The 26,969-nt window shown below is 41.4% G+C and overlaps 1 protein-coding gene across 1 annotated transcript in view; it reads left to right on the top strand.

Moving 5' to 3' along the window:
* Positions 1–26,969, top strand: part of daam2 (dishevelled associated activator of morphogenesis 2) — a 95,018-nt gene that overhangs the window by 42,824 nt on the left and 25,225 nt on the right. The window contains exons 3-11 of the mRNA XM_020608570.1: positions 4,277–4,366; positions 9,328–9,402; positions 12,612–12,706; positions 20,977–21,310; positions 22,253–22,363; positions 23,236–23,339; positions 24,165–24,231; positions 24,386–24,503; positions 24,640–24,781. Of these exons, the coding sequence (XP_020464226.1) occupies positions 4,277–4,366; positions 9,328–9,402; positions 12,612–12,706; positions 20,977–21,310; positions 22,253–22,363; positions 23,236–23,339; positions 24,165–24,231; positions 24,386–24,503; positions 24,640–24,781 (1,136 nt within the window). The remainder of the gene's footprint in view (positions 1–4,276; positions 4,367–9,327; positions 9,403–12,611; positions 12,707–20,976; positions 21,311–22,252; positions 22,364–23,235; positions 23,340–24,164; positions 24,232–24,385; positions 24,504–24,639; positions 24,782–26,969) is intronic.

The following is a 26,969-nucleotide window of genomic DNA, read 5'->3' as shown; positions in this document are numbered from 1 at the left end:
CTCGTTCATTCTTTGTTTTGTAATTTGGGACGGCTTTAATCCAGCTACTGTGAGCTGTGGTCCAGCTGTTCAGTGTCAGACACTGCAGCATTATGCTACAACGTTTAATAGTGGCCACCCTATACAAATCCCAGTCACTGTTTTTAGATGCACAAAATGGAGATGGTAAAATTAGGCTTTCTCAATTTGTGTTTCCAAGAAAACCAAACTCTTTAAAACATAAATCCTCTCCTAATATTCCCTTCAGTTTGACTTTTGAGCCGGAGGCGGCTCAAAAATGTGTTGCATAACAAGAAGGGTGGAGAACCCTCTGAGCCATTGGAACGCGTTTCCTCCACAGCGTACGCCCAGGGATACACCCTTCTTCCTCTGTTTCCTTCCATCCTTCCCTTGAATTTCCCTTGAACTGACTCTCCCACTTTCTTCGTACCTCTGTTGTAAAGCCAGCTCTCTCTGCCGTGAGCCAACCTTATCATGGAAATGGTCAAAACTTGTTTGAACAAGGGGCGAGGCAGTAAGGTAGTAATGACTACTGACTCATTAAGAGACAATATTGTGACTCACCCCACTTGAATGCTGTAAAGTGAGTGTGTGATGTAAAGCAGCTACAATAAAGCCATTCTCACTATATATTAAGAATTACAATGATGATCTTTTTGTGGTTTTGATAATTATTCAGTCCGTTTTTGCCTTGTGTGAGGAACTCCAAGGGTAGCCCTGGTGTTAGGCTAGGTCTAGTGTAGCAGGCTGTCGCACACATATGCACGCACGCTCATCTAATCCAGTTTGGGTCAGTAACAGCAGCTACAGCTTCCTGTGAGTCCCCTGGGGGCCTCATATGACTTCCTACCATCTTGCCTGTCTTTCCTTTGACTTCCTGTCTCGCCCAGATGCTGCTGCAGGATACACTGTAGATGGATATATATGGTGTGCTGTATGTCAGCCAGTACTATAAGAATTCATTTGAGGCAAAGACATTCATTTCCACTTTGGAAATGCTATTGCATGGATGTACATATGCACGTGAAGGCTGTCATTCATGGATCATGAACATTTCCCATTTAGGTAGAGCAGTTTCCACAAAGACACTCCCCATTCCCTCCCTGTGGCAGTGATGCACTCACCTGACCCTCACTGACCCCTCTTTCTTCATGTATAGCTTGTTTCCCTTTTATTTACATGCCACTTTTGTTTCCAATGCACACACTTGCATACATGCAGAAACCACTTTCCTCACACTTTGTTGCCTTTCCACTCTGCATGTACTACCAGTCAAAAGTTAGGACATACTTACCCTTTGAATTGAATGGGAAGGTGTGTCCAAACTTTTGACTGGTGCATGTGATGCCACTGTTCACTCATTGCACTTTACTGCTACTTGTACTTTATTGTCTTTACACTTGTTTTATGTTTTTGTATTTGATTTTACTGTATAAACTGGAGCACAACAGAAACAATCCCCATTCTCTTGTACACTGAGTATTGTATATGGAGGGACTGACACTAAGTTTTCCCTTGTAACCTTGATGATACTGTGTAAATCCATTAACTCTTGCTGTTTAATCGAAGATGTGAAATAGCTTCTATTGTCTCACATTTGAGAAGCCCACCAGTCTTGAGGAAAAGGAAAATGAGTGACAGAGCAGGTTAGTCAGACTGCAGAGGACATGACAGTCGAAGTTCATGGCAGTTCTGGAAAAAATATGAAAGAGAGAGTTCAGAGGCCTTGGTTATGTATTTTGTCCCCTCTCGAGAAGCAGTTACAACAATATTAGCTTTGGTTTATGTGAATTCCCAACTGGCGCTTGCTAGCGTATCGGGCTGGGGCATGCCCAGAGAAGGTTTTACACTATAAAGTGGAAAGTGTTTAGGTTTTTTTTTTTTTGGAAGACTAAGAAGAGGGACTGAGTGTTATTTGGGTGTTGCTAGAGTTATGAGGAGAGGCCATGGGATATGGATGAAGAAAATGGAGGGATATTGTATAACTGGAAGTTGTAAAGTCTTCTGCCTGGCAGGACACGGACATTCCTTCACCCACCCAGTGCCATCATCCTTCATCTCTCCTTTCCCTTTTCTCTGATTCAGATGTGTATTGGTACTTACCAGAACTAAAGAAAAGATGCATTAGCCTTTAGCCTGCCCTGCCACCCCTTTCCTGTTTTCCTCTTCTCACCCACATACTTGACTTTTACATTATTTTATTCATACACCCTAAAGGTGCATTAACTAAGATTTTACATGTCTGATAAAGTGCCAATGGGACAGGATGTGGTGTCTCTCAACTGTACCACTCCCCTCACTGCTGCCTACAGCACTTCTCTTATTCCTGCTTCTCCACCATATGTTTTGATGGTCGATCTGGACATTAGCCCCACCTGCCCCAAGCAAACGCTATAACAACCACAAAAAAATGCTTCACCGTTTCATACAGCCAGCCATGGAGGGGCTCTTCTCAGCTAAAGGTCTAACACAATGACCAAATAGCTTGCATTCTTTTGCACAGAGATGGACAAAGAAAGAACACAAGCCATCGGTTTTGTTCTTTGAGTGGAGAGTGATATTAGTGTGAGTAAGAGTAAATGAATATGATTTAGGAGTAATCTGAGATTTGTAGGATGTCATTGCTTTGTCTTGGTCCTGTTCAGGACTGTCTCCTCACCGTCAGCCTCATCACTTGACATGGTGCCGCTACAGTACTGCCGCGGAGTCAGCTTTGGTCTGGTGGCTGCGTCTTGTACAGTTGACCCCAACCAGGCATTTGTAGTTCACGTTGTTGCTAGGGGACAGGATGTGTCAGCTTGTGTTAAGCCTCGCTAGACCCTCTAGCTAGTGAAAAGAAATGAATTAATGCAACTCTAAAGCCTTAAGTTTATCTTTAATCCTTTTTTTTTAAATTTAATCTTTTAAAAAAGTGCCCTGGGGTTGTAATATTCATCCTTAAACTGTAATATTCATGTTACATACACCTAAATCCTCATTTCATTGCTGACATGTATTCTGCTCTCATCTAAGCCTCTTCCATATATAGCTATCTATAAATTAGAACATGAAAGGCTTGTGGAGAGCAGTTTGGGAAATGACAAGAACACAAAGGAGCATAGAGCTCAGGTACTGGGTGCAGCTCCTATCTGGTTGAAATCTAGGGGTCTCAGCTCTGTGTCAGCCTTTCCAGACAGCAGCAGCTTGGACAGCAGGGCTTTGACCCTGTAACCAGGCAACAGGCCATGGACAAGCTGTCTGCTAGGCCGGAGTTTTTAAGCCCAAGGGTGTCCACACCAAAGGACATGGAGTCAGGGGGTAGGTATCAGCTGCCATAAGACGGCTCGTTTTTCGGTTTGACAGTCAAGACCACAGGGTCACAAAAAACAGAAGCATGCATTTGTTTGAATAGATCCTGGGTGTAATCACTGAAATCACATTGTTGAGATGAAAACATGGTTTGATCAAAGATTCCAAAGCTTTACTGTGGTTTCTCTCTGCTTTAGGCCTTCTTGAAGTTCACACTCTTGAGATTTTGTTTCAAACCACAATAATGTTGCTGCTGGTCCCACTGAATGGACTGGGTGAAAGATGATGTCATTCTTCATAGTGTCAGATGCTTGGAATGTGGACCACCTCAGGCCACCCCATCCAGCTGAATGGATGAAAACAAACCCTGTGAATCTACTGGCCGGTTTTAAGGGGCCTTGCCTCTGGCACCGTCAGCCATCTTCAGTCTGGGGGGCCCCTGGGGGCCCGGCACTTCTGGCTGACATCATGGTAGCAAAACTATTATGATGAGATTAGCTTTGAGTTTGAACATAAAGCCCTGGGCCTGTAGCACCTCATCCTCTCTGTTTAGTTGTGCTTGTCCATTTCCAGAACCACAGCGTCCTTTCTCTGCTTTATTCAAGACCTTCCTCTTTTTTTCTATCAATGCATCTCTCTTACATCAACCCTGATTTATCCATGTCCCTTTTCTAAGACCTTACATTTCCTGCATGGCACACAGAGACTCATTTCCAGGGCTCATATGCATTTCAAAAGGTGCAGGAGGCTCTTTGCACCAAGCTGAAGAATTGAGCTGAGCCGCAGGATGAATTCACAACACTGCTCTGTAGTCTGTGGAGACCAGTTCTCACTTAGACAGTGGGAGGATTGGACACTTAAATGGCTGTGTAAATGTGACTACCTCAGTGATAGGCAGTCATTGTTAAAATGTCTTTTCTTAGTTATTGTTTATCTGAAAATGGTTTTTAATTGTGTGTCGGTTCAAAACCCTCCCTTTCTGTTGCAGGATGAACTGGACCTGACGGATAAGAACAGAGAGGCCATGTTTGCCCTGGCCGATGAGAAGAAATGGCAAATCTATTGCAGCAAAAAGAAGGTGAGTTGTGGCTCCGTTGTACTTTACTGCACATCAATTCCAGTCTGGCTGGCCCTATGACTGGCTGCCTGAACCCACAGCTGAGAGCTAAAGTGTCAGCAATGAATGTTATTGAAGGGCCGCCTCATACCAGAAACCATTTTGAATCAGTTTAGCCACACAGTCAGCTTCTCATTTCTGCATTGTGGGAGTGCACATATTATGCCTGCTACGTACTGCAGACTGTTATAAGTTTGGTATCATACATGCATGTAAAAAACGAAGAGTACACAAATGCAATTCCGGCCCCTGTTTTAAGGCCCACAATCTTAAAATCTCCCTCCCCAAGTTGGAGCAAGCAATTTCCTTGTGCTGCCTAAGAATTGTCAACATACCATGGGAGTACTAGAACATTCTGGTCAGCCCTCTGTTTCACCCTTCTCCCCTCGCCAAAACATCTCTCATTCTCTTCATACCCTTCACTGTCTCTTTCCACAACAACCTGGGTCTCATTTTGTGGTCAAATATCCTACTAGGATATGACATTGAGCTTGGAGAAAACGTGGAATTTAGCCCCTTTTCCCCCAAATGGAATAAACAGACTATGGAATAAATGGTCATAAACCCTCCCTTGTGTCTATTTGCTAACTTGTTTTTGGCTGAGGGTTTTGTGTTGCAAGCAGGGTGAGGATCAGACCCCTCCATCTACTTTCAAAGCCATGCAGGATCAGCTTAGCTGATGTGATGTGCTCTGACAACCCTTTTAAAAAGGAATAAACACACACCACGTTGTGCATGCGAGTGTGCATGCACCTGCATGTGTAAGATTGTGTACTTGTATTCAGGCCAATACTTGGTTCCTAGGAAAAAGAACAGTCAAGGTGACGATAGAAGCTGCACCAACAGTTTACAATGAAATGGAATATGGGTGAAAATAATACAAGAGAAACGTATAATCTTTCGTTTAAAACATCATATGATACCCATAACACGTGCAGTGTGCTGTGTCCTTTGAATACATTGCATCCTATAAAAGGGGATTGAATTGTTGGCAAAATGTGTATTTGCACATGAGAATCCACAAAAAAGCACAAGTTCAGTAAGACTCACAATATCAGTTGGTGAATATCTCACTGAAGCAACCACAGACATTTATGAGGACTCTTTATACTGTAGTAGAAGGTAGTGGAAAAATGTTTGGCAACAGTATGCACATATTGGAACAGAATTGGTTTGCAGTGCATGCCTAAGCCGGGTTCAGAGGTAGCATATATTGGCTTGTCATTCCTCTCCCAGTCAAAAATAATTTCCTCTGTGAAGCTGAGGTGAAAAAAAATAAGCCATGTGTCTAGGCCAGGAATCTGAGAACAAAACCAGGGTAACCGTGCACAACGGAAAGCCAGAGGATAAACCAAACATTTGAGTGTTTACTGAGATACAGTGAGTGGTTAATGCATCTTGGGTATGCTGATTAAGTGGACTATTGGCTCTTTGTTTTATTTATTTGTTAGGATAAGCGGTATAGATAATGGATGGATATTATGTGATATTATTCTTATTTAAGGTTGTTTTTTTCGTCTGTATATTCCTTTACTTGGTGTCTTGTGTAGCACACTGAGAGCACTGTAGTGTACCAAGTTAAATTTCTTGTGTGTCAGTGCATGGCAAATAAAAAAAAATCTGATTCTGATTTGCAGTGTGAAGAATTTGACACATGCACTTGGAATATTTCACAGGATTTATGCCTTTATTTCGGCCCAAATCACATAGGTACAAGTATTTCTGTGTCCAGAGAGTCGGATGGGCCTGTTGTTGCTTCATGATGGATGTATTTTTGTTTCTTTTAGGTATTTCAGAGGAGTTTGCTTCTTAAATTATTTGCAGAATTAAAGCATGTTCACATTACAACGGAAAAACCAGGGCTTTGCACTGCGCACTCTGCGCTGGTCAGCACAGAAGCTCAAACAGAAAGTCTCAGGGACACTGCACAAAACAGTGTTGTCTTAGCTACAATGCTAATGTTGCTAGTAGTAGATTACTACATTTTAGAAGCTTAAACTGTAAATTTTTTAATTATCTTGGTAGCAGCATTTGTATGCTGATATTTTGCTAGCAAAAAAATGTAGGTTGTCTGTCTTTGTCTCATCTCGGTATGAGCATCATGTTATTGTACAGTGTATGAAATTCAGAAACACTGGTTACATGCTATAACCCGAGATTCTATGAGTATAGACACAGCCTAGGGTGAAATAGAACAAATGTTGGTTCAAGAACTGACTGGCTGTGTGGACAAAGGTCAGCACAACCAAGGTCAAAGTTCAACAGATTTGAACTTTTGGGGCACCCCTGCTCCGTGCAGACATCAGCAGTGCACAGCGCATCACATACACAACAATGGCGAGGCCCGTGCAAAAGCTGTTTTTCTGCTATAAGGTGAATATGCTATTAGGGCTGTGACTTATTTTCATTTTCAGTTAATCTGTCAATTTTTCTTTTTCTTTTTTTTATCAATCAAGAGCTTGGTCTATGAAATGTCAAACTGTGGAAAAAAGGTCTCCAGAGTCCATGGTGATGTCTTCAAATTGTTTGTCCAACCAATAGACCAAAATCAGAATACATTATGTTTTCAAAGATGTGTGACATAAAATACAGCAAAAAGAATTTTGGGCAATTTTTCATTATTTTTGCTTGAAAAATGACTTTTTTTTTTGACTGTGGCCAGTGGATCATTTGTGCATTGTACCCCCTAATGCTCCTAAAAACTTGACTTAAAATGTATTTTATAGTATATGTGCACTGGATTCTTACCATTTGTGAGCTCAGTTATCATTGTCAGTAAAACCTTTCAGGGGAATTGTCTTTGACACAACGTGCTGCATGACGGCAGGGGAGCTGAAATATGTAATTTCATCTTCTCTTTCAACAGGTGCCCTCACAAATGCAATTGCCTGCCAAATGCACAGTGAAATATTCTTGAACTCTGGCTTTAGTCAGGTATTTGGTTGTACTTCATAGAAGCAACATATCCCTCAACAGATGGTTGTAACAAGAGGAACACCTTACAGAAATATACTTGATAGACGGCCGGGGATTCCTGTCCTCCTTTGCTGCAGCCCAGATTGTAAATCATATTTAATACGGCCAGACATGAGGAATGTAACGTGCCATATAAGTGTGTAATTGTTGTAGTAGAGTGAGGGGGTTGATCTTAAACTGTCCCAGTGGAGCAAACAACTGAAATGTTTTTACTCAGAAGGCGATAAGTAGAAGAGCACTCAGTACATTAGTGTTCAGAACTTAAACACAAATGTGTACCCATGAAGACAAGCGCACACACTCCATTCACATGCACAGTCCAATGTTTGTAACTGGCTTCACTCTGTGGAGCCTTGTTTCTTATCATGAGCTTTTAATACCAGTCCTCGACTGCGATTAACTCCCAGAATGGTTTGATCAAGCAAGAAGCACTCAACATCAACCCTACCATCACTTCACCTCTTAGAAGTTCCTTTGACAGGGCAAAGGTTCAGGAAGTGTATGGACTGATATGACTAGGACCCCCAAGACAAAGCTCTCATGGAACAGTAACTATTATTTATTTGTCTCAAACCAAGATGATAATTACAGTACTTGACTTTGGCTAGTGAAACTGCCAAAGTAAATGTTACCTTGGGCTCAACATGTTTTTGGTGGCTGTAAATAGGCTGAAGAACCAGAGAGAGGCAGTTAAGTTGTTAATCTCAGCATCGGGGTCTGTTTGGCATTGCATCCAGAGTGTGTCAGCACTGTAGTATTCAGTATACAGTGAGTTCTATTGTTTTTGCTTTAGTTTAGCTCTTTAGTGTGAGCGTGAATGCTGTCACGTTGCTGCAGATCAGAAGCAGCAGTCATTACCAGGACTGAAATGCACACTGATTTTATTTTTGGAGACAGTCTATTTGGGCTGGTCCTAGAACAGAGTTTGTCCCACTTAATCATCAGAACAGGTAATTTATTTTTGACTGAGTGTTGTCACCATGCAAATCCTGAAGCAACATGGATGGATGGATGTACAACGTGGATGTACTGCCATTAAATGTTTTGTTTCTTTTATGGCTTTCCACAGAACACATTCAGATGATGGATCCAGTTAACTCGTGATATCTTTGTGCAAGAATGTTGATCTGAACATCTCTAATGTGTCTGTGGTCTGTGATAATGACTTTAGCAAGAGGAAAAGTTACATTTTGGCATATGATGAGATTTAAAATACTGTAGCTATACTTGAAGAAGAATGACTTGGCAGGCAATGATTTTAACTAATCTTACTGTCTAATTTTGCATGAAGTATATACTGTATACTGTAGTTTTTCAATGTACACACAGTAACAAGAACAACAGTAATGGCGCTCCATGCATGCTCTAAGCCTGGGCTAAACAAGACCAGATGTGAATGGGGAACATGGTCTTTGTTATTTCCCTGTGCCCTGGTTGCTCATGGCTTTACGCTTCCTTGTATTGACTGGGACAAATTGATCTCAAGCAGAGGTGTTTGAAAATTATTACAGAGTGCACTTTGTTTCTCAAGGCAGTTCCATTTTTTCCTACATTTCTTTTTATTCAGGTAATAAAAGCTAAGGCAGGAAAATGGTATGAGATGCTGTGACCCAGTTATTATGGACTGCACTGTCTGATTTATTTACAGTCTTTGATGCCCTGATGTCGAGGTAGAAAAGTGGAAGTATGAAACTAGGGAACTGAAATAATATGAGAATAAAGTATATCCTGTACAGAATTGCTGTCAAACAACTCAAAAAGTTGAAGCCCCGTGAAAAGGATATGTCACGGTTAGAGCAAAACAACACAATCACAGTGCATGTGAGGCACACCTCGACTGAATTGAAAAAGTAGGATCAAATGGGTCTCAGCATGCACTACACTGTAACATGTTTAAGGTGATGCCATCATGAAGTGATTCTATCTGTCTGTGTGTCCATGAACAGGAGCAAGAGGACCCCAACAAGCTGGCCACCAGCTGGCCTGACTACTATATTGACCGCATCAACTCCATGGCTGCCGTAAGTCAAACTCATAGTTTGTCTGTTCTCCTCTGAAATAATAATAGAATTTTCCTTGCCAGCTTGAATTGTGCTATCACAGTGTATTCCACTTTCTTCAGGCTGAGTAGCTCTCCTACGAGGTCACTGTTCGCTCAGTCGTTTGTCAGGCTTCTCTCTTGGCTCGCTTTTTATCGTCTCCCTGCTGACTGCTTGTTATATTCACATGACCACATTCCTTCTCTCTGACCCCGGCGTTCACACACACTGTGATGACAAACAGGCCATTTAGGCACTCAGCAGTTCAGCCAGCAGGAGTGACCATCAGAGACACGGAGCAAAGCTAGGATGACAATATTCATTATTTCTAGCTGCCAGTTAAAACATCATGAGCCCATCACAAAGCTGTCGCCCACTGTGATCTTAGTGCCAGTTTTTGCTGTCGCCCACTGTGATCTTAGTGCCATTTTTTTTACACTTACCGCTGTTATGTGAATTGTGTTATTTGGGGGTACATTTGGCCACTGAGCAGTTTGTGCCAGTGACATCTGACCTCATGTCACGTGGATGACAAGTTGGCTCCTAAATGTTTAGAGATCATGAGATTTTTAAGAAGGGCTATGAAGCTATGCAAGCATGAAATTTAGAAACAAGTAAGCTATTGATCGAAATGGTCTTGTGATTCAAGCAAAAGCCTCTGTCTGGAAGCGCTGTAGCAGTGTCACTGTGCTATTAGCTGCTGTCACAATTATGTTTCTGCCTTTTTTCTTCTTTACTTTATCTACTGCAAAAGAAACAGAGTCTTTGCAAATCCTAGCCCATAGTGTTAAAATGTTGCTTTCTTAAGTAACATTGTGCCTGTGTGAGATATTCACAGTGGTTTCAACAAAGTTCAGTAAAAATAATGAAGGAATATTGAGAGGAAAACATGTTTCAAGAAAAAGTAAAATTTCACATTGGAAGAAACTGAAAATATATTGCATCATTGTCAATAGTTTATTCTTTTATAAAGAAGATTAAGATTCTATGACTATCATAGAGTAAATAAAAAAATATTTATCATAAAGTTAACCATTTCTTCCCCTTTAGGCACAAGTGCTCTTTTGTCCAAGTTCCCCTTTAAGAGAATCTCCCTTATTCACCATAACTCCAATCAATTTCCTTCCCTTCCTGAATAATTTTTTTTCACCCTCACCGCCAGTCTTCCATTTTCTCCACAACAGTGCTTCAGACAGCCTCTTGACACGAGAGCATTTTAAAGTTTGAAGGTGCTCTACTTTGTCCATGACTTCATGGCTTGGCTCTCAGGCAAGCTCCGCAGGGACGGCCCTTCCACAGTAGCTGAGTTATTGGATGAGCTCATTTTCCCTTTGCTGCTCAGAGAGATTACTGTAGACTACAACCAGCATCTTGATGTTCATTCATAAAACCATGTCAGAATCCCGAGGTTGTCTGTTGGCCACAGAGTGATAACTCAAAGTCCTTGTGACGCTCACAAGAATTTCTGTTGCCCTGCTGTGTCCAGGATAGTGTGTTGCCTTCAGAGCTCCCACCTGCATAGGGCTTCCTGTAGAAATATAGAAAAAGAGATTAACTGACATCTTTTATACCACTGAACAATGGGCATCTTTGTCAGTTTTGTAACATCTGACTTGTACAATCGTAACAACTGAAACTGTTTTCAACTCGCACCTTTTTAGACAGTATGAACAGCTTGATCACTGGTCTAAATAATGGGCCTATCTTTTTACTAGTTACATCAGAATATGAGCAAGTCTGTCAAAGTTCTTATCCTACAGTCGGTTCTGTTTGGTGCTGAAAATGTCTGTGCCATCTCTGAAAAGCAGCTCACATGGTAAAATAACTAAAGGACTAAAAGACTCACTATGCAAATATGAATGTAGTTGAACTACCAGCGAGATACTGCAAAACCTAAAAGTTTGATTACATGTAGCTCACTACTCCCCGACGCTGTTCATTAGCATGGCATCTAAACTCAACCAACTGTGGCTCCGCAGAGCAGATAGATAGTAAGCTACCTTTTAAAATGAAGACGTTCTATCTGTGTGTTTAATCTTATGTTTGGTGTTCTGTATTAAAATAACACTGTACTTATTTTATTAGCTTAATTACGTTGTGTCACTCTGCATGACTATTTGAATTAAAATAATATTTATTTTCATTTTTATTGAACAAATACTTTTTTTCTTCACTCATCATTGACACACATGGTTCAAGTAAAAGTTTTAATGAGCTGCATTTGTCACTCACCCAGTTAACAACACACTGACCAGCTTGAAGACGCAGTTCATGTTCTGAGGGGCACTTTCCATAATAAAGGTTTAGGGAAGTACCTTCTGCTAGTTTACCAACGCTGACTATAATAGCATCCTTATGTGCATGTTGGCCAAAGGTTAGAGCTTACAAATAGCAGATGTAGGAAGGAGCTGTTTGGCTAGACAAGCACAGTGAACTGGCTCGCAGCACCACCAGATCATTCACTCTTCTGAACATTTGTTGTGTCCAACTTCCCATTTACTATGAATGGAAAAACAGGAGCCAGAGCCTTTGCTTTTTGGCACACAGTCCCTAAACCATCTGGACTTGAGGCTAAGTCGACAGTATACATGCTTTGACTGCAGTGTTTCTAGATTAAACACTGTCACTGGACAGACCAGAGCCATTGTTACAGTAGGGAGTCAAACATGTGGTGGCTTCACTTGGCTCTGTGGGTGCTGTCAATTGATTACTGAGGAATTACTGTCTGCTTTTTTTTTTTTGAAGGGCTGGAAAGCATTTCACACATTTAAGCAAATGTATTTTCAAGCAAATGAAATGAGCTGCTGTGGCTAGCTTACTCCACTGCTCAAACACACTGTTTGACACTTGGCACTTGGAAGTGTGCTGCCATGGAAAAAGCCTGGAGAGGCTAAACGGAAGCCCTGTGTGGGAGACTGATGGGAGAACAGCACTTCTTTGATGTTGCTGAGGGACGACTTTGATTGATGCAGAAATGCATGAACATTATGAATTGTTTTATTAGGTATATGCTTGATTGGAGCTAATTATCTACATGAATTATTTCAGTGCGAACGATGAAAAGCTCTTAATTAAAAGTGAAAAAGAAAATTTGCACCAGCACATAGTGCGTCTACTGTGCACTTAAATTCAGCAATGTCACTGTTGTTGTTTTCAGCCAGTTCCATCCTCATTTCTCACCGTTTCTGCAGATGCAGACCCTGTTTGCCTTTGATGAGGAGGAAATGGAAATGAGGAACAAGGTGGTGGAAGATCTGAAGACAGCACTTCGGACTCAGCCAATGAGGTGAGCCTGTCTCCTTTCCACTGTAACTATACCGTGACCTTTTCCGCTGCTGCGGCACAGAGCTCGGCAGAGCTCAGTTTTTTTTCAGTCATGCATTCTTGCAGTTTGACTTGTTGCCACACACAAAATGCAGTTAATAATATAACAGGAAAGATTTGTCATATTCTGTCTCTTGTCATGGCAGAGACGCCTGTTTAATTACTTCCAGCTGAAATATGACTAATAGATATTTTTAGATCCACTCCCATGTTTCTCTGCCCCTGACATCAGCATTTCATCAGCAGCTGTTAGGCCTCACTCATCGCTACAAAGAAACATTCAAGGACATTGCACAGCTCACTAACACAAACTACCTTATTTTTCCCATCAGCAGCTCCTTTAGAGCTGTCCTTCAGCCTCTGCCAGTTGTATGATGCAGTGGTTTTCTCAAGGGTAGCCAGGAAGTGAGACATAATGTGCGCGTGACAAAACCTCAGGGCATGTCTGGGTCACATCTGGGTTGTGTGTGTATTTTTAGGTTGTGTGTGTGTGTGTGTGTGTGTATGTTTGGTTTTGTTTGTATGTACATGTATTTGTATCCAAATCACAGTAACAGGGACAAGACTGGTAAGAAGGTGGCAGCACTTCGGGTTTAGCTACAAAGCAGGAAGTCATTTGAAATGCTGCTGCTTCTGGCCCTTGGAAATTAAATAACTATCTAAATAAAATAACTATCCAGTGGGTTCTGAAATTACTCAGAGCCCTTCAATTTTTTTTATTTTTTTTGTTTAATTGATAAACTTTGGTCATCAATCTACACTCAATAATCCATCATGATAATCTGAAAACTGTGTATTTTGAAATTTGTGCAGATTTATGAAAAATCAAAATCTGAAATTGCTCATTTATAGAAGTATTTAGACCCTTAGCCTCTTCAACTCCAGCCACCTGGAGTCAAAACACCTCGAATGACATGCCCAAGCTAAAGTGGCTGTAGTTCACAATTCCAGTGAACAATATCACGAATAAGACAACTCTACAGTGTTTGCTCCATAAATCAGTCCAGGTGGCTCTCCAAAAAAAGAACACACAGGCTCTAAATGGAGACCTCATCTTGAGTTACATAATGCACACTGCAAATTCCTAATGTGAAAATGTTGTCATATTGTAAACTTTTCATTTATTCTGACAGTCCTTGGTGTTCAGATGGCTTATTTTTTAACAATTTATGAAAATAAATGAAACCTTTATGGAGTGATTTAAGTTCTATGCTACTGCATGTAAAGTAATAATCTAAACACCAAGTTACAAGGTCACTTAGTCATCTGATTTTTACAGGAATGTTCTTAAAAATAAAGTTGTTTTTTTTTTAACTTAAGCAGTAGTAAAGAGGTTAATGTATGGGCACTTGGTCTTTGGTGCCCCTATAGGTCTACCTGAGACCATGGGGATAACTCAAGCTTGACTTTGAATACCTTATAATGTTGATGACAAAGTGCACCAAATGCTTTAAATCAATGAATGGTTTAAGCCTCATTTTAAAAATATTACCCCAGTCTTAATACTGACATAAAATCTACCCATTTGGTCCAGGACCCCTCTTGGCATGAGGGGGAAAACCTGGGACCCACTCATTAAATCTGATTTACCACCTCAACCATTCCAGATGGGAACTGTAAATGTGACGCATGGGCCCTGTGCAATTTCAGTATGAAAACTGACTATTTCAGATGTTCACTCTGGAAAGAAAATCCCCAGTTGTAGAACACTTTGTCATTACCTGCTGTTAAAATAAAGCATATAATGTGTCTTGAGCAAAAGACCAAAGTAAATAGTCACAAAAGGAAGTGACCAAAATAAGCAAGTCACAGTAGCTGCTGCAGCTTGCAAGAGTGAGCTCGGTGTATACAGAGAACACTAGTAACCCAGCTCAAAGCATAGTGTGCCAGGATTTCTCTACAAAGCTATACTGAATGATAAACTTATACAGTAGCAGTGTGTGATTTAATGAGACTGAGTTGTTAATGCCATCTTGCTCAATATCAACTCCAGATCAATATTTACCTTTCCTTGGTTTTAATAGTTTTTAGGTTTTGCTTTGTTTTTCATGCTGTATTCAATCCTTGTGTTATGTTTAAGTGTACTTAATCTACCTCAGCCATGCTGGCTGTAATGACTCAATCAACATTATTCAGAAATGCACCAGCACCCACAGAGTGAGTTACTGCTCATTATCACGCAGATGTTTTTAAGTACTGTAGCAGTGATGTGGTTGGCAGGTGTGCCCCACAGAATATGGCTGTTTAGGGCAAGCCTGGGCAGTGTGTTATTGTCCCGCCAAGTTTCTTTTATAGTAAATGAGACCAAAAGAGAGCTTTGAGTTTAGATGTCTAGGGGCCATCTAAGCACCTCACCTGAACATCCCCCTTTGTGTTTTTATGGCGCATTTTGTCACATGGTGGTGTCTGTCTGTATTCAGCTTTGATTCACGCCGGCCTTTGTATGAAATGGCCCTCCCTACCTCCTCCCCCTGGCATTTTAGAAAGGCAGCTGGGTCCGGTTGTGAAGAGTTGCCCTTGTACCCTCAGCCCGCTCTGCAGGGCCACAGGACCCAAACACATGGTGGGAATGCAGGGTGCCAGGCAGTGCACACAAAAGCAGCATTGTCAACAAGCCACCCACTGTTGTTACTTTCACTCACAGGCTGATTATAAAGCCATTGAGAGGAAAAGGTACATGTTTTGGTCATGTGTTCATTTGCATGGTAGTGTATATGGAATGTGACATGAACACAAACCACAGAGTTATTTAAAAGTGTGCACTTCACTTCAACACCTCGTTAAACCTTTTAATGTGCACATTTCTCTCGAGTCTTAACTATTTCAAACTGCAGTAGTAACATAATTTTTTTGGTTTGTACTGAATTAAAATGATCCTGTTCACAAGTTTCTGTATGGTTGTAGTGAGGACCTGAGATGTAAGGGGTTCAACCAACCCCTGTTAAGGGTTTGTAGAGGCCCGAATGATCACATTTCCAGTGGAGCTGTGCTAGAACATAGACATAGATTGTGCTAGAGACGCGTGTTTCTGTTGTCTCAGATGAAGATTCCTTATCATGACTTTGACATGTCATTCCTGTTGACTTTAAAATGTCGCATGTATTTAGGCTAATGTGGGACATATGGACTGACATTGGTGACGTGAGAGAAATGTTGAAACACCCATTAAATCACAATACTTCATTATAGTACAGCTTCACTGTATGAACCATTTTCTCTGACAGAGAGCAGAAAGGTCTGATGCTGTTATTCATCCACCATTTACCAGAAACTGTTTTTAATAGATCTAATCATTCAAGAAGTTTAATGGCCCAGATGTCTTATGTCATATATAAATGTAATTAATTATGCAAACCCATAAAAAGAGGACATTTCAAAAATTGGCAGATTTTCTTTTCCTTTCACTCAAACAGCTTATCTCATTTTCTCTGCCAGCAATTATTGCTTTGTTTACCAGCTGTCAAATAGAGCTTGAAGCGTCGTGCTGGGTTTGTGTGTTTACTCACATAAAGCTGAAGCTTAACTTGCAGGCATGCGAGGGCCAAATAAACACACACAAACTGCTCCAGCCAGTCTGATGTACATTTCAGTTTCGCTTCCACGGTATTCCAATATTTACCTTCTCTTGGCAGAGCTCTGTGGTATTTTAACTATACAGTTAAGTGTACTTGCATAAGCACCGCTGGCCTATTGAGTTATCTGCAGTGATGTTTATATGTGCGCTGATGAGCGTGCTGTGTCTGCATTCTTGTATTTAAGACATCACATCTCTCAATCACTGCCACTGCCGGAGGACGGGGAATGAAACTTTCCTGGAGGTTGCCGAGGCCGTTCTGGCACAGAATGGACTGCGGTCCCAGACTAATGACAAGAGAGCATCACAGTGCTTCCCAGGACAGCTCTCATGGACACCGTTTCTGCAGCTCTTTTCCAGCAAGAATATTGACTTGAGTCGACTGCTGCCATTCCCCCTGCTCTTGTGTAAATAACCCTTTGGACTACCACCACATGCAAATATTATCCTTCAAAACATTTTTACGCCAGATCTCTCAAAGGTTCCACTTAACAGAGAGTGAACCTATAGCTGGTATCACATACGACCAGATACATTAGTACAGGAGCAGAGTATCACAAGCAATGCTTTTGCTTCTGTCAGAGCACAGATTTCTCGCCCCTTGGTATTTACTTAGCAGTTAAGGGGAATATTTAGAGAAATAAGGGACTGGTACAAGCAGGTTTAAAGAGGCTGAACCTCCCAGTAGGGGGGTGGAGGTCTGAATGACAATGTAGTGGGTTAAAGGTGGAGTGAAGTTATGCTCTAATCCTCATCACATCTGGATTTCCATGTAATTGCATAGATCCTGATGTTGAGTTAGTGATGGTTGGCAAAGTCAGCACTGGAGGTCAAGACTACAACTTTGGGGGAAAAAAATGGCTGTGGTCGAGTTGCATTGTGGGTAATGTATGTACCAGGTTTTGAAAAAAAAGTGTGTGAAACAAAAGGACATTTGCAGTTGTGTTGCATCAACATTGATCCTTTGTGTTTTAAACTGTCCACCACAAGTACAGTCAAGTTGGACTGAACTGCTAAATCTTTTAAACTGTCCACCACAAGTACAGTCGAGTTGATGGACTGAACTGCTAAATGTGTGGAGTATGCGTGCTGCTGGCTCACACATGGTCCACTTCTACAAACTTCTCCCTGTGGGTTTAATGATAAGCCTGGTTTATAATAACCACTCCCTCTATGCCAAAATATACTTAATATTCACATCACAGATGTGCGCCATGGGTTTTATTGTTGATCTCTGTATGTCTGTCAGGTTTATGTGTGTTGCCTTTTGTGCCACGGTTATACACAAGACATCATATCAAGTAAAACTTGAGCCATGGTGATATTGTACAACTCCTCTTCCTAATGTCACTGATACGTCGGTCAGCTAGTTTTCATCAGCACCTCTGAAGAACCTCCTGGGCCCTTGTTCATATTGTGTGTGTGTGTGTGTGTGTGTGGAGGTGGTAGAGCTCAATAGGTTTGTGTGGTCGGGCTTTGAGTTAAGAGTGAACTCTTGACTGACTGTCTACCGTACAGCGGTCGTCCGTAGTTCAAGAAGGAAGAATGCTTTGCCCGTGTAGCTAAAACCTCAAAAAATCCCTTTGGTTGGAATGAATTTTTGAATTTAACTTTGAGCATCTGGATTACGTTTTCTCCACTGTCCTGTTCATTTAGAATATTGTGTTTCTGGTTGAGAGCTGTGCTTTTTAGGTCACATGACCCTCAGTGTGTGTGTGTGTGTGTGTGTGTGTGTGTGTTTGTTTTTTTTTTTTTAAAGAAGATGACACAACATGGGTCACCATTTGATAATCTAAATGTAAATATCTCTTGACAGTCATTTTTGCTCCATTGTCTCTTCTGTTTAGCCTCATCCCATTCGAAGTTGTATTCCTCATTGTTTTTCCTTTCATCTGAAGCGTGAGTGTGTGTGCGTGTGTGGTTGGCTTGCCCTGGGTATTTTTCAGCTGTGTCTGAGCTCATATATGCAGCAGTTATCAAGCACTCACTGCCTTGAACACAACCCCAGCAGGTTTTCAAGTATGCAGTGGTTGTTCCGAAAAGAAAACACGGAGGCCTGCACGCCACTTGGCTGAGCATGAATGTCAGAGAGGAGTAGACAAGAGGAGACTTCAAAGTCAGAGGAGATGGGATCAACTGATTCAAGTGGTCACTAGAGAGAGAATGAAAGACTTGTTAGGCAGAAGGAGAAGAGTTGGAGCTCGGCTCACTAGGTTTTTTTTTTTTTTTTGGCAGAACAGAGGATTAGTCACTGTTGACTGTCCCGTAAAGAGCCATGTATTTTTGTGGGCTTTAATTTAATTTTATTTTTTTAACTCATCTTTAAGTACCTTCATTGCTTTATGGTGCATAGGGTGCATCCCTAAATGTGTATAGGTGTTCCTGGCAAGTTGTCTGCAAACCAATAGTGAAGCAGGCAGCTGGCCAAGCTTTAAATCCCATCCACCCGTTTGATCCCAGACTCCAAGAACAACATCTCTGCTTTCCATACATTAATCACAAGGATGTTCAGCTTAATTTCCCTTCCAGTAGGAAACCTCTGTCTCCTTGAGGTCGCTCCTGCAGTTCACAGACGCGTATGGCTACGCTGTCACCTCTGCCGGCCAAAGCCTTGTTACCGATATAAAAATAAGTAACTTTAAGAGTTGAATTAGTCCTGCTTTGCTCCAGTTCCAGTGTCTGTGTAACATCTGAATCAAGTCATAGCTACTCTATTGGATTTTTTTTCACCACTTTGTGTTGAGTGGAAGCATAGAAAGAAAAGAAAACAAGAAGCATGTTATCTGCTCAAATGTTATGTGTGTGTTCTCTGTGGCTGCAGGCTGTTTTCAGAGACAGTTGTTGGTATGCATATAGCATGACCTTCTTGATTTGGTCCAGGCCATGCTGGAGATGGGAGGATTACACTGTATATCTCTGAGAGATTTACTGTTCATGCCAGAAGAAATGTGTGTGTGTGTGCGGGTGGGTGGGTCGGGGGGCTAGATGTGACATCCCTCAGTGTTTATGTGTGTATGTCTGCTGGGATCTGGGATTGATCATGTGTGTAGGGGAAGCAGTACAGGGTAATAATTGGATGATTTACATTTTGCATCGTGTTTTTCCGATCCCACTCGGGCCAAGACATCAGTGGGAGGAGCTGGAAGTTCTGACATCAAAACAATGCATCTTTTACATTCAGTAGCAATAAATCTCGACTTTCACACCTTGTTCTTCTTTCCACACTAGTCCTTTCACGTTCTCACTCCGCCCTTCTTGTCTCTCCCTCTGCCTGTCCTCATCTCCTCTCTACTTGCCACTGTTTCTTCTGTTTACAAGCCTTCATTTGTTTAAAATAATTTATGAAGACTGTCAGGAATCTTAGTGAGTAGGAAGGTCATTTACAATACAGCCCACACTGTGTTGGCTAGATGTGACATCCCTCAGTGTTTACATGTCCTGCCTGTCATTCAGTAGGCCTGCTTCTCTCCCAGAGAGGTTAATGACTCACTGCTTTCTAATTGGTTCAGCTAATGAGGGTTGTCAGCAGCAACCTGGATACACTTGAAGTGTGATATTTTAATGCATGAAGAAACTACACACTTAAAAGAGAAATCCTGTGTTACAATTTGGAGGTGAGAGGATTACAAATGTGGATATTTTCCAAGCAAGGAGGGTTTAACAACATGGTGTTCTCAACTTCATTATGAGAATTGTAAGATCCAGTATTTTGGATGATTCAACCGTCCTAGGGGATAGACGTGAGGATATCTTAGCCTCTGCTGTTCAATTTTGACTTTTTTTTTTTTTATTAATCTGTCATTGTGGAGTTTGGAATCTGTTACGCTGTGATGGGCATCAGAATCTGAATCTGCTTTATTGGCCAGGTGTGTCAGACACACGAGGAATTTGACTCTGGTGCATCGGTTCTCAATGTGTATGTGCATATCCCCATGCAAGGGGCAAGTTTGTGTATATTGGACATGCATGGTTCTCTGTGGCTGGTTTATGACCATCTTTTAAACTTAATGGCATTCCCATCATCCTCATTTGCAAAAAATAGAAAGACTAAGATGTGAACACGGTAAACATACCTGCCTAACATGTTGGTAATGTTACTGTGAGCATGTTAATAGGCTGGCATTGGCCTAAGGGCTCACAGTGCTCTTGGTTTTGTTTTATCACATTATGGACAAAATTGTTACTTTGAAGAGAAAATCTCATAATTGAGATCTAATTTAAACAAAAAGTGGTTGATTTGAAGCTGCATATGCTTGTTTGTTCTTGAAGCATTTTATGATTTCATCAGAATGCTGGAGAGCAGAGAGATGACAAAATTAGAGGAGAGTGTGAAACATGTGTCACAAAGGTTTCTGGCTAGAAGCAAACCATGGGCATTAGTGGTTGTTTACATACAGTATATGCGTGCTTTGCTGGAGGAATATCTTAAAAATACCTATGAATCATTATAGATGGATTTTATTCATGTTCACCTTGTCATGTATGCTAAATTACTGAGAGCGTTTGACACTGAAGGGCTCTGGAGATTTAGATAGCCATAGTAATAAAGGTCTTCTCACTCTCTGGTCCTTTAAATTCCATTTTCACACTTTGCCACTGCACCCTCCTGCTATTAGACTTGTCTAAATCTGTACTCATTTTCTTCCTCGCCCCATCAGGTTTGTAACACGCTTTATTGAGCTGGATGGCCTCACCTGCCTCCTCAACTTTCTGCGCAGCATGGACTATGAGACGTCAGAGAGCCGCGTCCACACCTCTGTCATCGGTTGTATCAAGGCCCTGATGAACAACTCTCAGGGCCGTGCTCACGTCCTGGCTCACCCGCAGAGCATCAACACTATCTCACAGAGCCTGCGGACAGAGAACATAAAGACCAAAGTGGCAGTGCTGGAGATTCTCGGAGCAGTGTGCCTGGTGCCTGATGGACACAAAAAGGTGCTGCAGGCCATGGTACATTATCAGAAATATGCTGCTGAGAGGACTCGGTTCCAGGTGAGGGAAACTGCAGTCAAGTCTGATACTCAGGAAGACTTTGACACAAAGGGCAGACAAAATATGTCAGGTATCTTCTTCTCCTTCTTCTTCTTCTTCTTCTTCTTTCGGCTGTTCCCGCTAGGGATCACAACAGCGAATCATCAGTTGCCACCCAACTGATGATTCGCATGCTAAACTTGGCACATTTTATGCCAGATGCCCTTCCGGATAATGCCCAATTTTTTAGAGTCGCCAATCAACCTAAACTGCATGTATTTTGACTGTGGGAGGACACCGGAGCACCCGGAGAAAACCCACGCACGCACAGGGAGAACATGCAAACGCCGCACAAAAAGGCACTGGGTCGGCCGGGGCTCTAACCCGGAACCTTCTTGCTGTGAGGCAGACAAAATATTTCAAAGTAATGCTCAAATAAATCAGGCTGCGCTCATTTTGAGGAGTTGGAGATTCGTGCTGTAATGCGTTAGGCTGTCTGCATCAGATTAAGTCAACACACAGGCCATATTAAAGACAAGTGAGAAAATGCAGATATAGAGGTCAGGATGTGTGTAGTGCTTTAGTGACTAGCAGGACTGAGTCAGCAAGCCACATCTGATACATCCCCTGGGGTGTTTGCTATATCATGCCATGTGGGGCTAAGCTAACACCACATGAGTGATCCAGAACTCATGAAGGCCTTTTAGTGTTGGTTTGAATTATGATTAAGCTGCTGAAGTATGTCAAGGGTCGGTGTAAAAGAGTGCAAAGGGTGTGAGAACAGTGGCCCTGTGTTACTTGAATTCTCTTCAAGGTTGGGTGACTCAACTAGCATTCCACATCACTGCAGTGACATGTTCCTTTGTCATTGACCCAGTTCCTACTGTATCTGGTAATTCAGGTATTGAAATATATTTTAGAGAAAGCCTAGTTGACAACTAACTGTCCCATTTGTCCAACTAGACACTGCTGAATGAACTGGACAGGAGTATGGGCCACTACAGAGACGAGGTCAACTTGAAGACAGCCATCATGTCCTTCATCAATGCTGTGCTCAACGCTGGAGCTGGCGAGGTTGGGATGAAGATCCGGAGAGGCCTTTTAGATGCACACTATTGATCAGCAGGCTGTTTAATTCAGTTTTTTTTGAAGGGAACATGTTTTCATTAATTTTATTCTGTCATGCAACCAGTCAAATATATCTACTTAAGATTAAGTAAGAAAGGCTTTCTACCAACCTGTTGTCAGCCACAGTTGGAAAAGCTCTATTACTTTATGAGGTATGTTATAGGTTAAAAGTTCAACATTTTGGAAAATATTGTTCATTATTTGCTGGTGAGTTTAATGAGAAAACTTGATACCACTCTCATGTTTGTACTGTAAATATAAAGCTACAGCCAGTAGCCAATTAGCTGGAAATGAGGAAACTGCTTCTCCGGCTCTAAAATCATTCTACCAGCCACTCGTAAACTCACACAGATTCTCTTACCCACTGTTTTCAGTCTATGTGCTAAGCTATGTACTTTCAGACTTCCTGTAGACACATGAAAATGATATTAATCTCTTCACCTAACTCGCCAGTACAGAGTAAATTAGCATATTTCACAAAATATTGAGCTTTTACTTAAAATATAAAACCCTCCCACCCCATTTAAGAATTTATTAAGCTAAGTACATTTTCAGTGCCATTGTTGATTCTCTTTTTAAGTTAATTTCTCTGAGGAGAAACTGCCCTACTGACATGGTCACATCATTTTTTGTGGAATATTTATATCTATTATAAACTTTCACCAATGATTTCGCAGCTGCTAGATGCCTGGTCACATGCTAAATATTTAATTCTCTGTCTCCTTGTTTGAGGTATCTCATGCCACATTATTACCACATGGCGATTCATAGTAATTTTATCATTCTGTCTTATTGTTATTTATTTATTTTGCTTCCAGGACAACCTGGAGTTCCGTCTCCACCTAAGGTACGAATTCTTGATGTTAGGCATCCAGCCAGTGATCGACAAGCTCCGACAGCATGAAAACGCCACTTTGGATAGGTGAGAGTGAGACCTAATGTGCAATCAGTCAGTCAGTTCTCATCCTCCTCAGTGGTTATTCTGCAGTCCAGACCAGGACATAAATACTCCATGCCTGTTTTGTTGAAGTAGGCTTTATGTCCTTCCTCATGCCACACTGCTTTATGTTTAAATATAATAATAATAAAAGCAAATCAACCGTTTCAACTCTCTTCTTTCTTTGTTTTTGAGCTTATTCAAACCCAATATGTAAACCATGTATATTGAAGTCATAACTCTTGCCTTTACACAAATTGGACTTACAGTTTGATGAAGGTGACAAAATAAAAAGTAAGACCAAAGCATTGTTACACACCAAATCAGAAAACAAGTCCTATGCATGCTATATGTGCTCACATATTTTTGTTTGCCAAGAAGTCATTCACAAGTAAAAAAAATGTTCAGTATCCTTAGTAGTGATGCCACTTTGACTTGAGAGGTTGAGCTTATAGGTGGGTCTCCTGTGAAGCCGTTGTAAAATGTCAGTGACAGACATCAAATTGGGATTTTGGAGGGTTAGTGCTGCCTACACCGATCACAGATATGGATGGCAATGAAAGCCTGTTGTATTTATCCCTGTTTTACATCTGGAGTCTCTGTGGCCACAAACATAAGTAGTGCATCTTCAATTTGTCCTTCATTCAGAATGTTAACCAGAAATTATCATAAACCTTGGAAGAATCCTGAAGTACTAAGATGGCAAAGCAGGGTTACCTCATGTATGCCGGGGGTCTCGAGGACTGAACACAGCATTTGGGTTAAGAGAAGGTGTAATGCTTGAACCTCGACTGATTTGTCTCTCTACAGGCATTTGGACTTCTTTGAGATGGTGCGGAATGAGGATGATTCAGAGCTAGCCAAAAGATTCGATATGGTGAGGAATCTGTTACCCTTAGACATCAGTCTAGTTTGTTGTCAAGTTATCAGAGACTGTGCTACTTTGTGTGTGTGGCTCAATTTCTCTAAAGTCAAGCAGAGCAACTGTCAGACTTGAAACCCATTTAATGGAGTTTTCTTTTTCTTCATAGACCCATATAGATACTAAGAGTGCCGGTACCATGTTTGAGCTGCTCAAGAAGAAGCTGAGCCACACGGACGCATACCCCCACCTCCTTTCCATCCTCCAACACTGTCTGCAGCTGCCCTGTGAGTAGCTGACTGCCGGTATTCTGTTTTCATGCATCTGCAGTGTGCTCTTACATCATAAAATAACTTCAGATTTTGAACTCATGGCAGTTTATTGGGTTTACCTTACAATATCTGCCTTTGACCCCACATCTAGATAAACGTGGTAGTGGCAGCAGCATGCATCATTGGCAGCTTTTAGACCGGGTCCTTCAGCAGATAGTCCTACAGGACGACAAGGGAGAGGACCCTGACATCTCCCCTCTGGACAGCTTCAGTGTTAAGAACATCATTCGCTTGTAAGTAGAATGTCATTATGCTCAGTCAAAGCAGATACACTACACAAAAGCAGACATCATACAATATACTGCAGTGGACACATGGCCACCTTGTTCTGTGAGTTTTCTCTTCTGATGCATTTACATGAATGATAATAATTGTCAGCAATCATGCTTTATCTGAGCCAGTGTCTTATATTTATTCATCATCTTCAGACATGACTGTACTGTCAGTGCTGATCCAGACAAACATTATACCATTATATGAAAGTTACTGTAAGTGCACTGTACTTCAGCAATTCCTTCATGCCAGGCTTTTCCTGAAGCTGTGGACATGTTATCTTTCTTAAAAATAATCCAGTCAGCATCACTTGTAACTAGGATCACAGGCCATTCTTATAATAGCATTATGCTCTTTTATGTGATGATGATTGAGGTATGGCTAGAAGGCAAAGAAGCAGTGGAAAAATGTGTTGTGCATGAGTTTTAGACTACGGATACAGTTACAGTAACTCTGTGCATCACATATGTAATAACGCTCTGGCTGGTTTTTCATTTTGAGCTATTGTGCCAGTGATGGGATTGCAGAATGTGATTGCACAGGAAGGTGAGGGGAAGTGCAGGTAACAGCAGGGGTTTGTGGGTAGAATTAATCCAAGCATGAATTGGCATACAAGCAGAAGCCGGAGATCAAAAGGAAATTGCTCTAATCGCATTAAACTGGCACATCGGACAAACCAAGCATGTTGAGGTGTGATGAAGCAGTCACTTGGCTTCATAACGGAGACAATAGGGAAAACAAAGAAGAAGTATTGTGACTTGAAAGTAAATGTTTTGCATATGTCATCATGGGAAAAGTTTACATTGCCGCTCAGGTTCTTTTCCAAATCATAAGTGTGTGCTGAGTGTCAGTAGTGTTAAAAGATGGCATTCAAGGGGTTTGTCCATGTGTTCCACCACCAGCTGACCTCAGTTTCTCTTTCTGACATGCTGCTATTTTTCTCTTTCACCCTCTTCCTTCTGGTTATTTCCAAATGAAGCTGCAATAGCAGCATGTTGAGCAAAGTAGTGCGGGCATCCCTCTCCCCAGCAGTATTTTCCATTTCCTCCTGGGGGATCCCAGTGCATGTTTCTTGTCTACCCTGGAGCCTCCTTACAGTTGGACGTGTGTGAAACCCCTCAACATGTTTCTTTCATTGCAAAGGAACAGTGGCTCAAATAAATCAGATCTCCCTTGAGATGTCTGAACTTGTTACCTGAGTCTAAATGTGCATCCACTGGTAGCGCCTCCATTGGTAGAGTGGCTGAGCAGTGTCAGAACCCTGATAAACGGAGCATACCCTCTGGTCCCCTTTTTAAAAAAAAAAAAAAACCCACCACAAGTCTTTAAACTCTGTGTCCCTCACAGAGTACGTACATATCAGGTTCAGGAGTTCCTCAGTATTCTTTCAACCGCCCAGTGATATCCCCAGCAGGTCTGCTCCCCCACTGAACACAGACTGAGCCCTGACTTCCCTTCTTGAATCATCTTGTGGTTTAATGGAGATGATGGGACAGGGGGATTGTTTTAACAATTGTTCAATTAAAACTGTGAAACGAGGTCAATCAGCATCTGTGGTCACCATGACAACTCTCACGTGTGTACCAGACCCAAAATTACCACTCTAGTACAAATCACATTTTTCCACAGCTATATAAAGGAATTTATTTGACAAATCAAAAATAGTGATTGTGTCATTTAGTTTTAATGAGCTGGATCCATGAAGTGTTGCCTGAGCTGTAATTAAAACCGCTGTGACTTTGTAGTCAAGTTCAAACAGCCGTTTCACTAACACAAACACTTGGAAGACAAACCTGATTAATTTGGCTTTTAAATTGCCCTATGGATTTCCTTGTAAGCACTGATTACAAGTACAAGTGTGAGTCATTGTTATATTGAATTTACTTTATCCTCATTGCCGGTCATATGTCAGCACTATTTTATTGTTTGTTTATAGTCTATGCTTAGTGACAAATGTCTGTTCTCTCAACTCCAGCTATGGCCGCCACCAGGGCTCAAGGTTACACTTTACAGTCTTTATTAATCTGAATTAATTTCTCAAAACATTCAATTTAATGATTGATTCTCAAAAACTAATTTCTCACAATTAGATTTCAGTTTTATTTTGGGACATCAGCATAACCCTGTTTAACCTCAGGTCCCTGCTGA

Source organism: Monopterus albus, unplaced genomic scaffold (assembly GCF_001952655.1).
Source record: "Monopterus albus unplaced genomic scaffold, M_albus_1.0 scaffold94.1, whole genome shotgun sequence".
Classification (NCBI taxonomy): Eukaryota; Metazoa; Chordata; class Actinopteri; order Synbranchiformes; family Synbranchidae; genus Monopterus; species Monopterus albus.
Note: the sequence above shows the minus strand (reverse complement) of the source record. Positions and strands in the feature narration are given on the sequence as shown.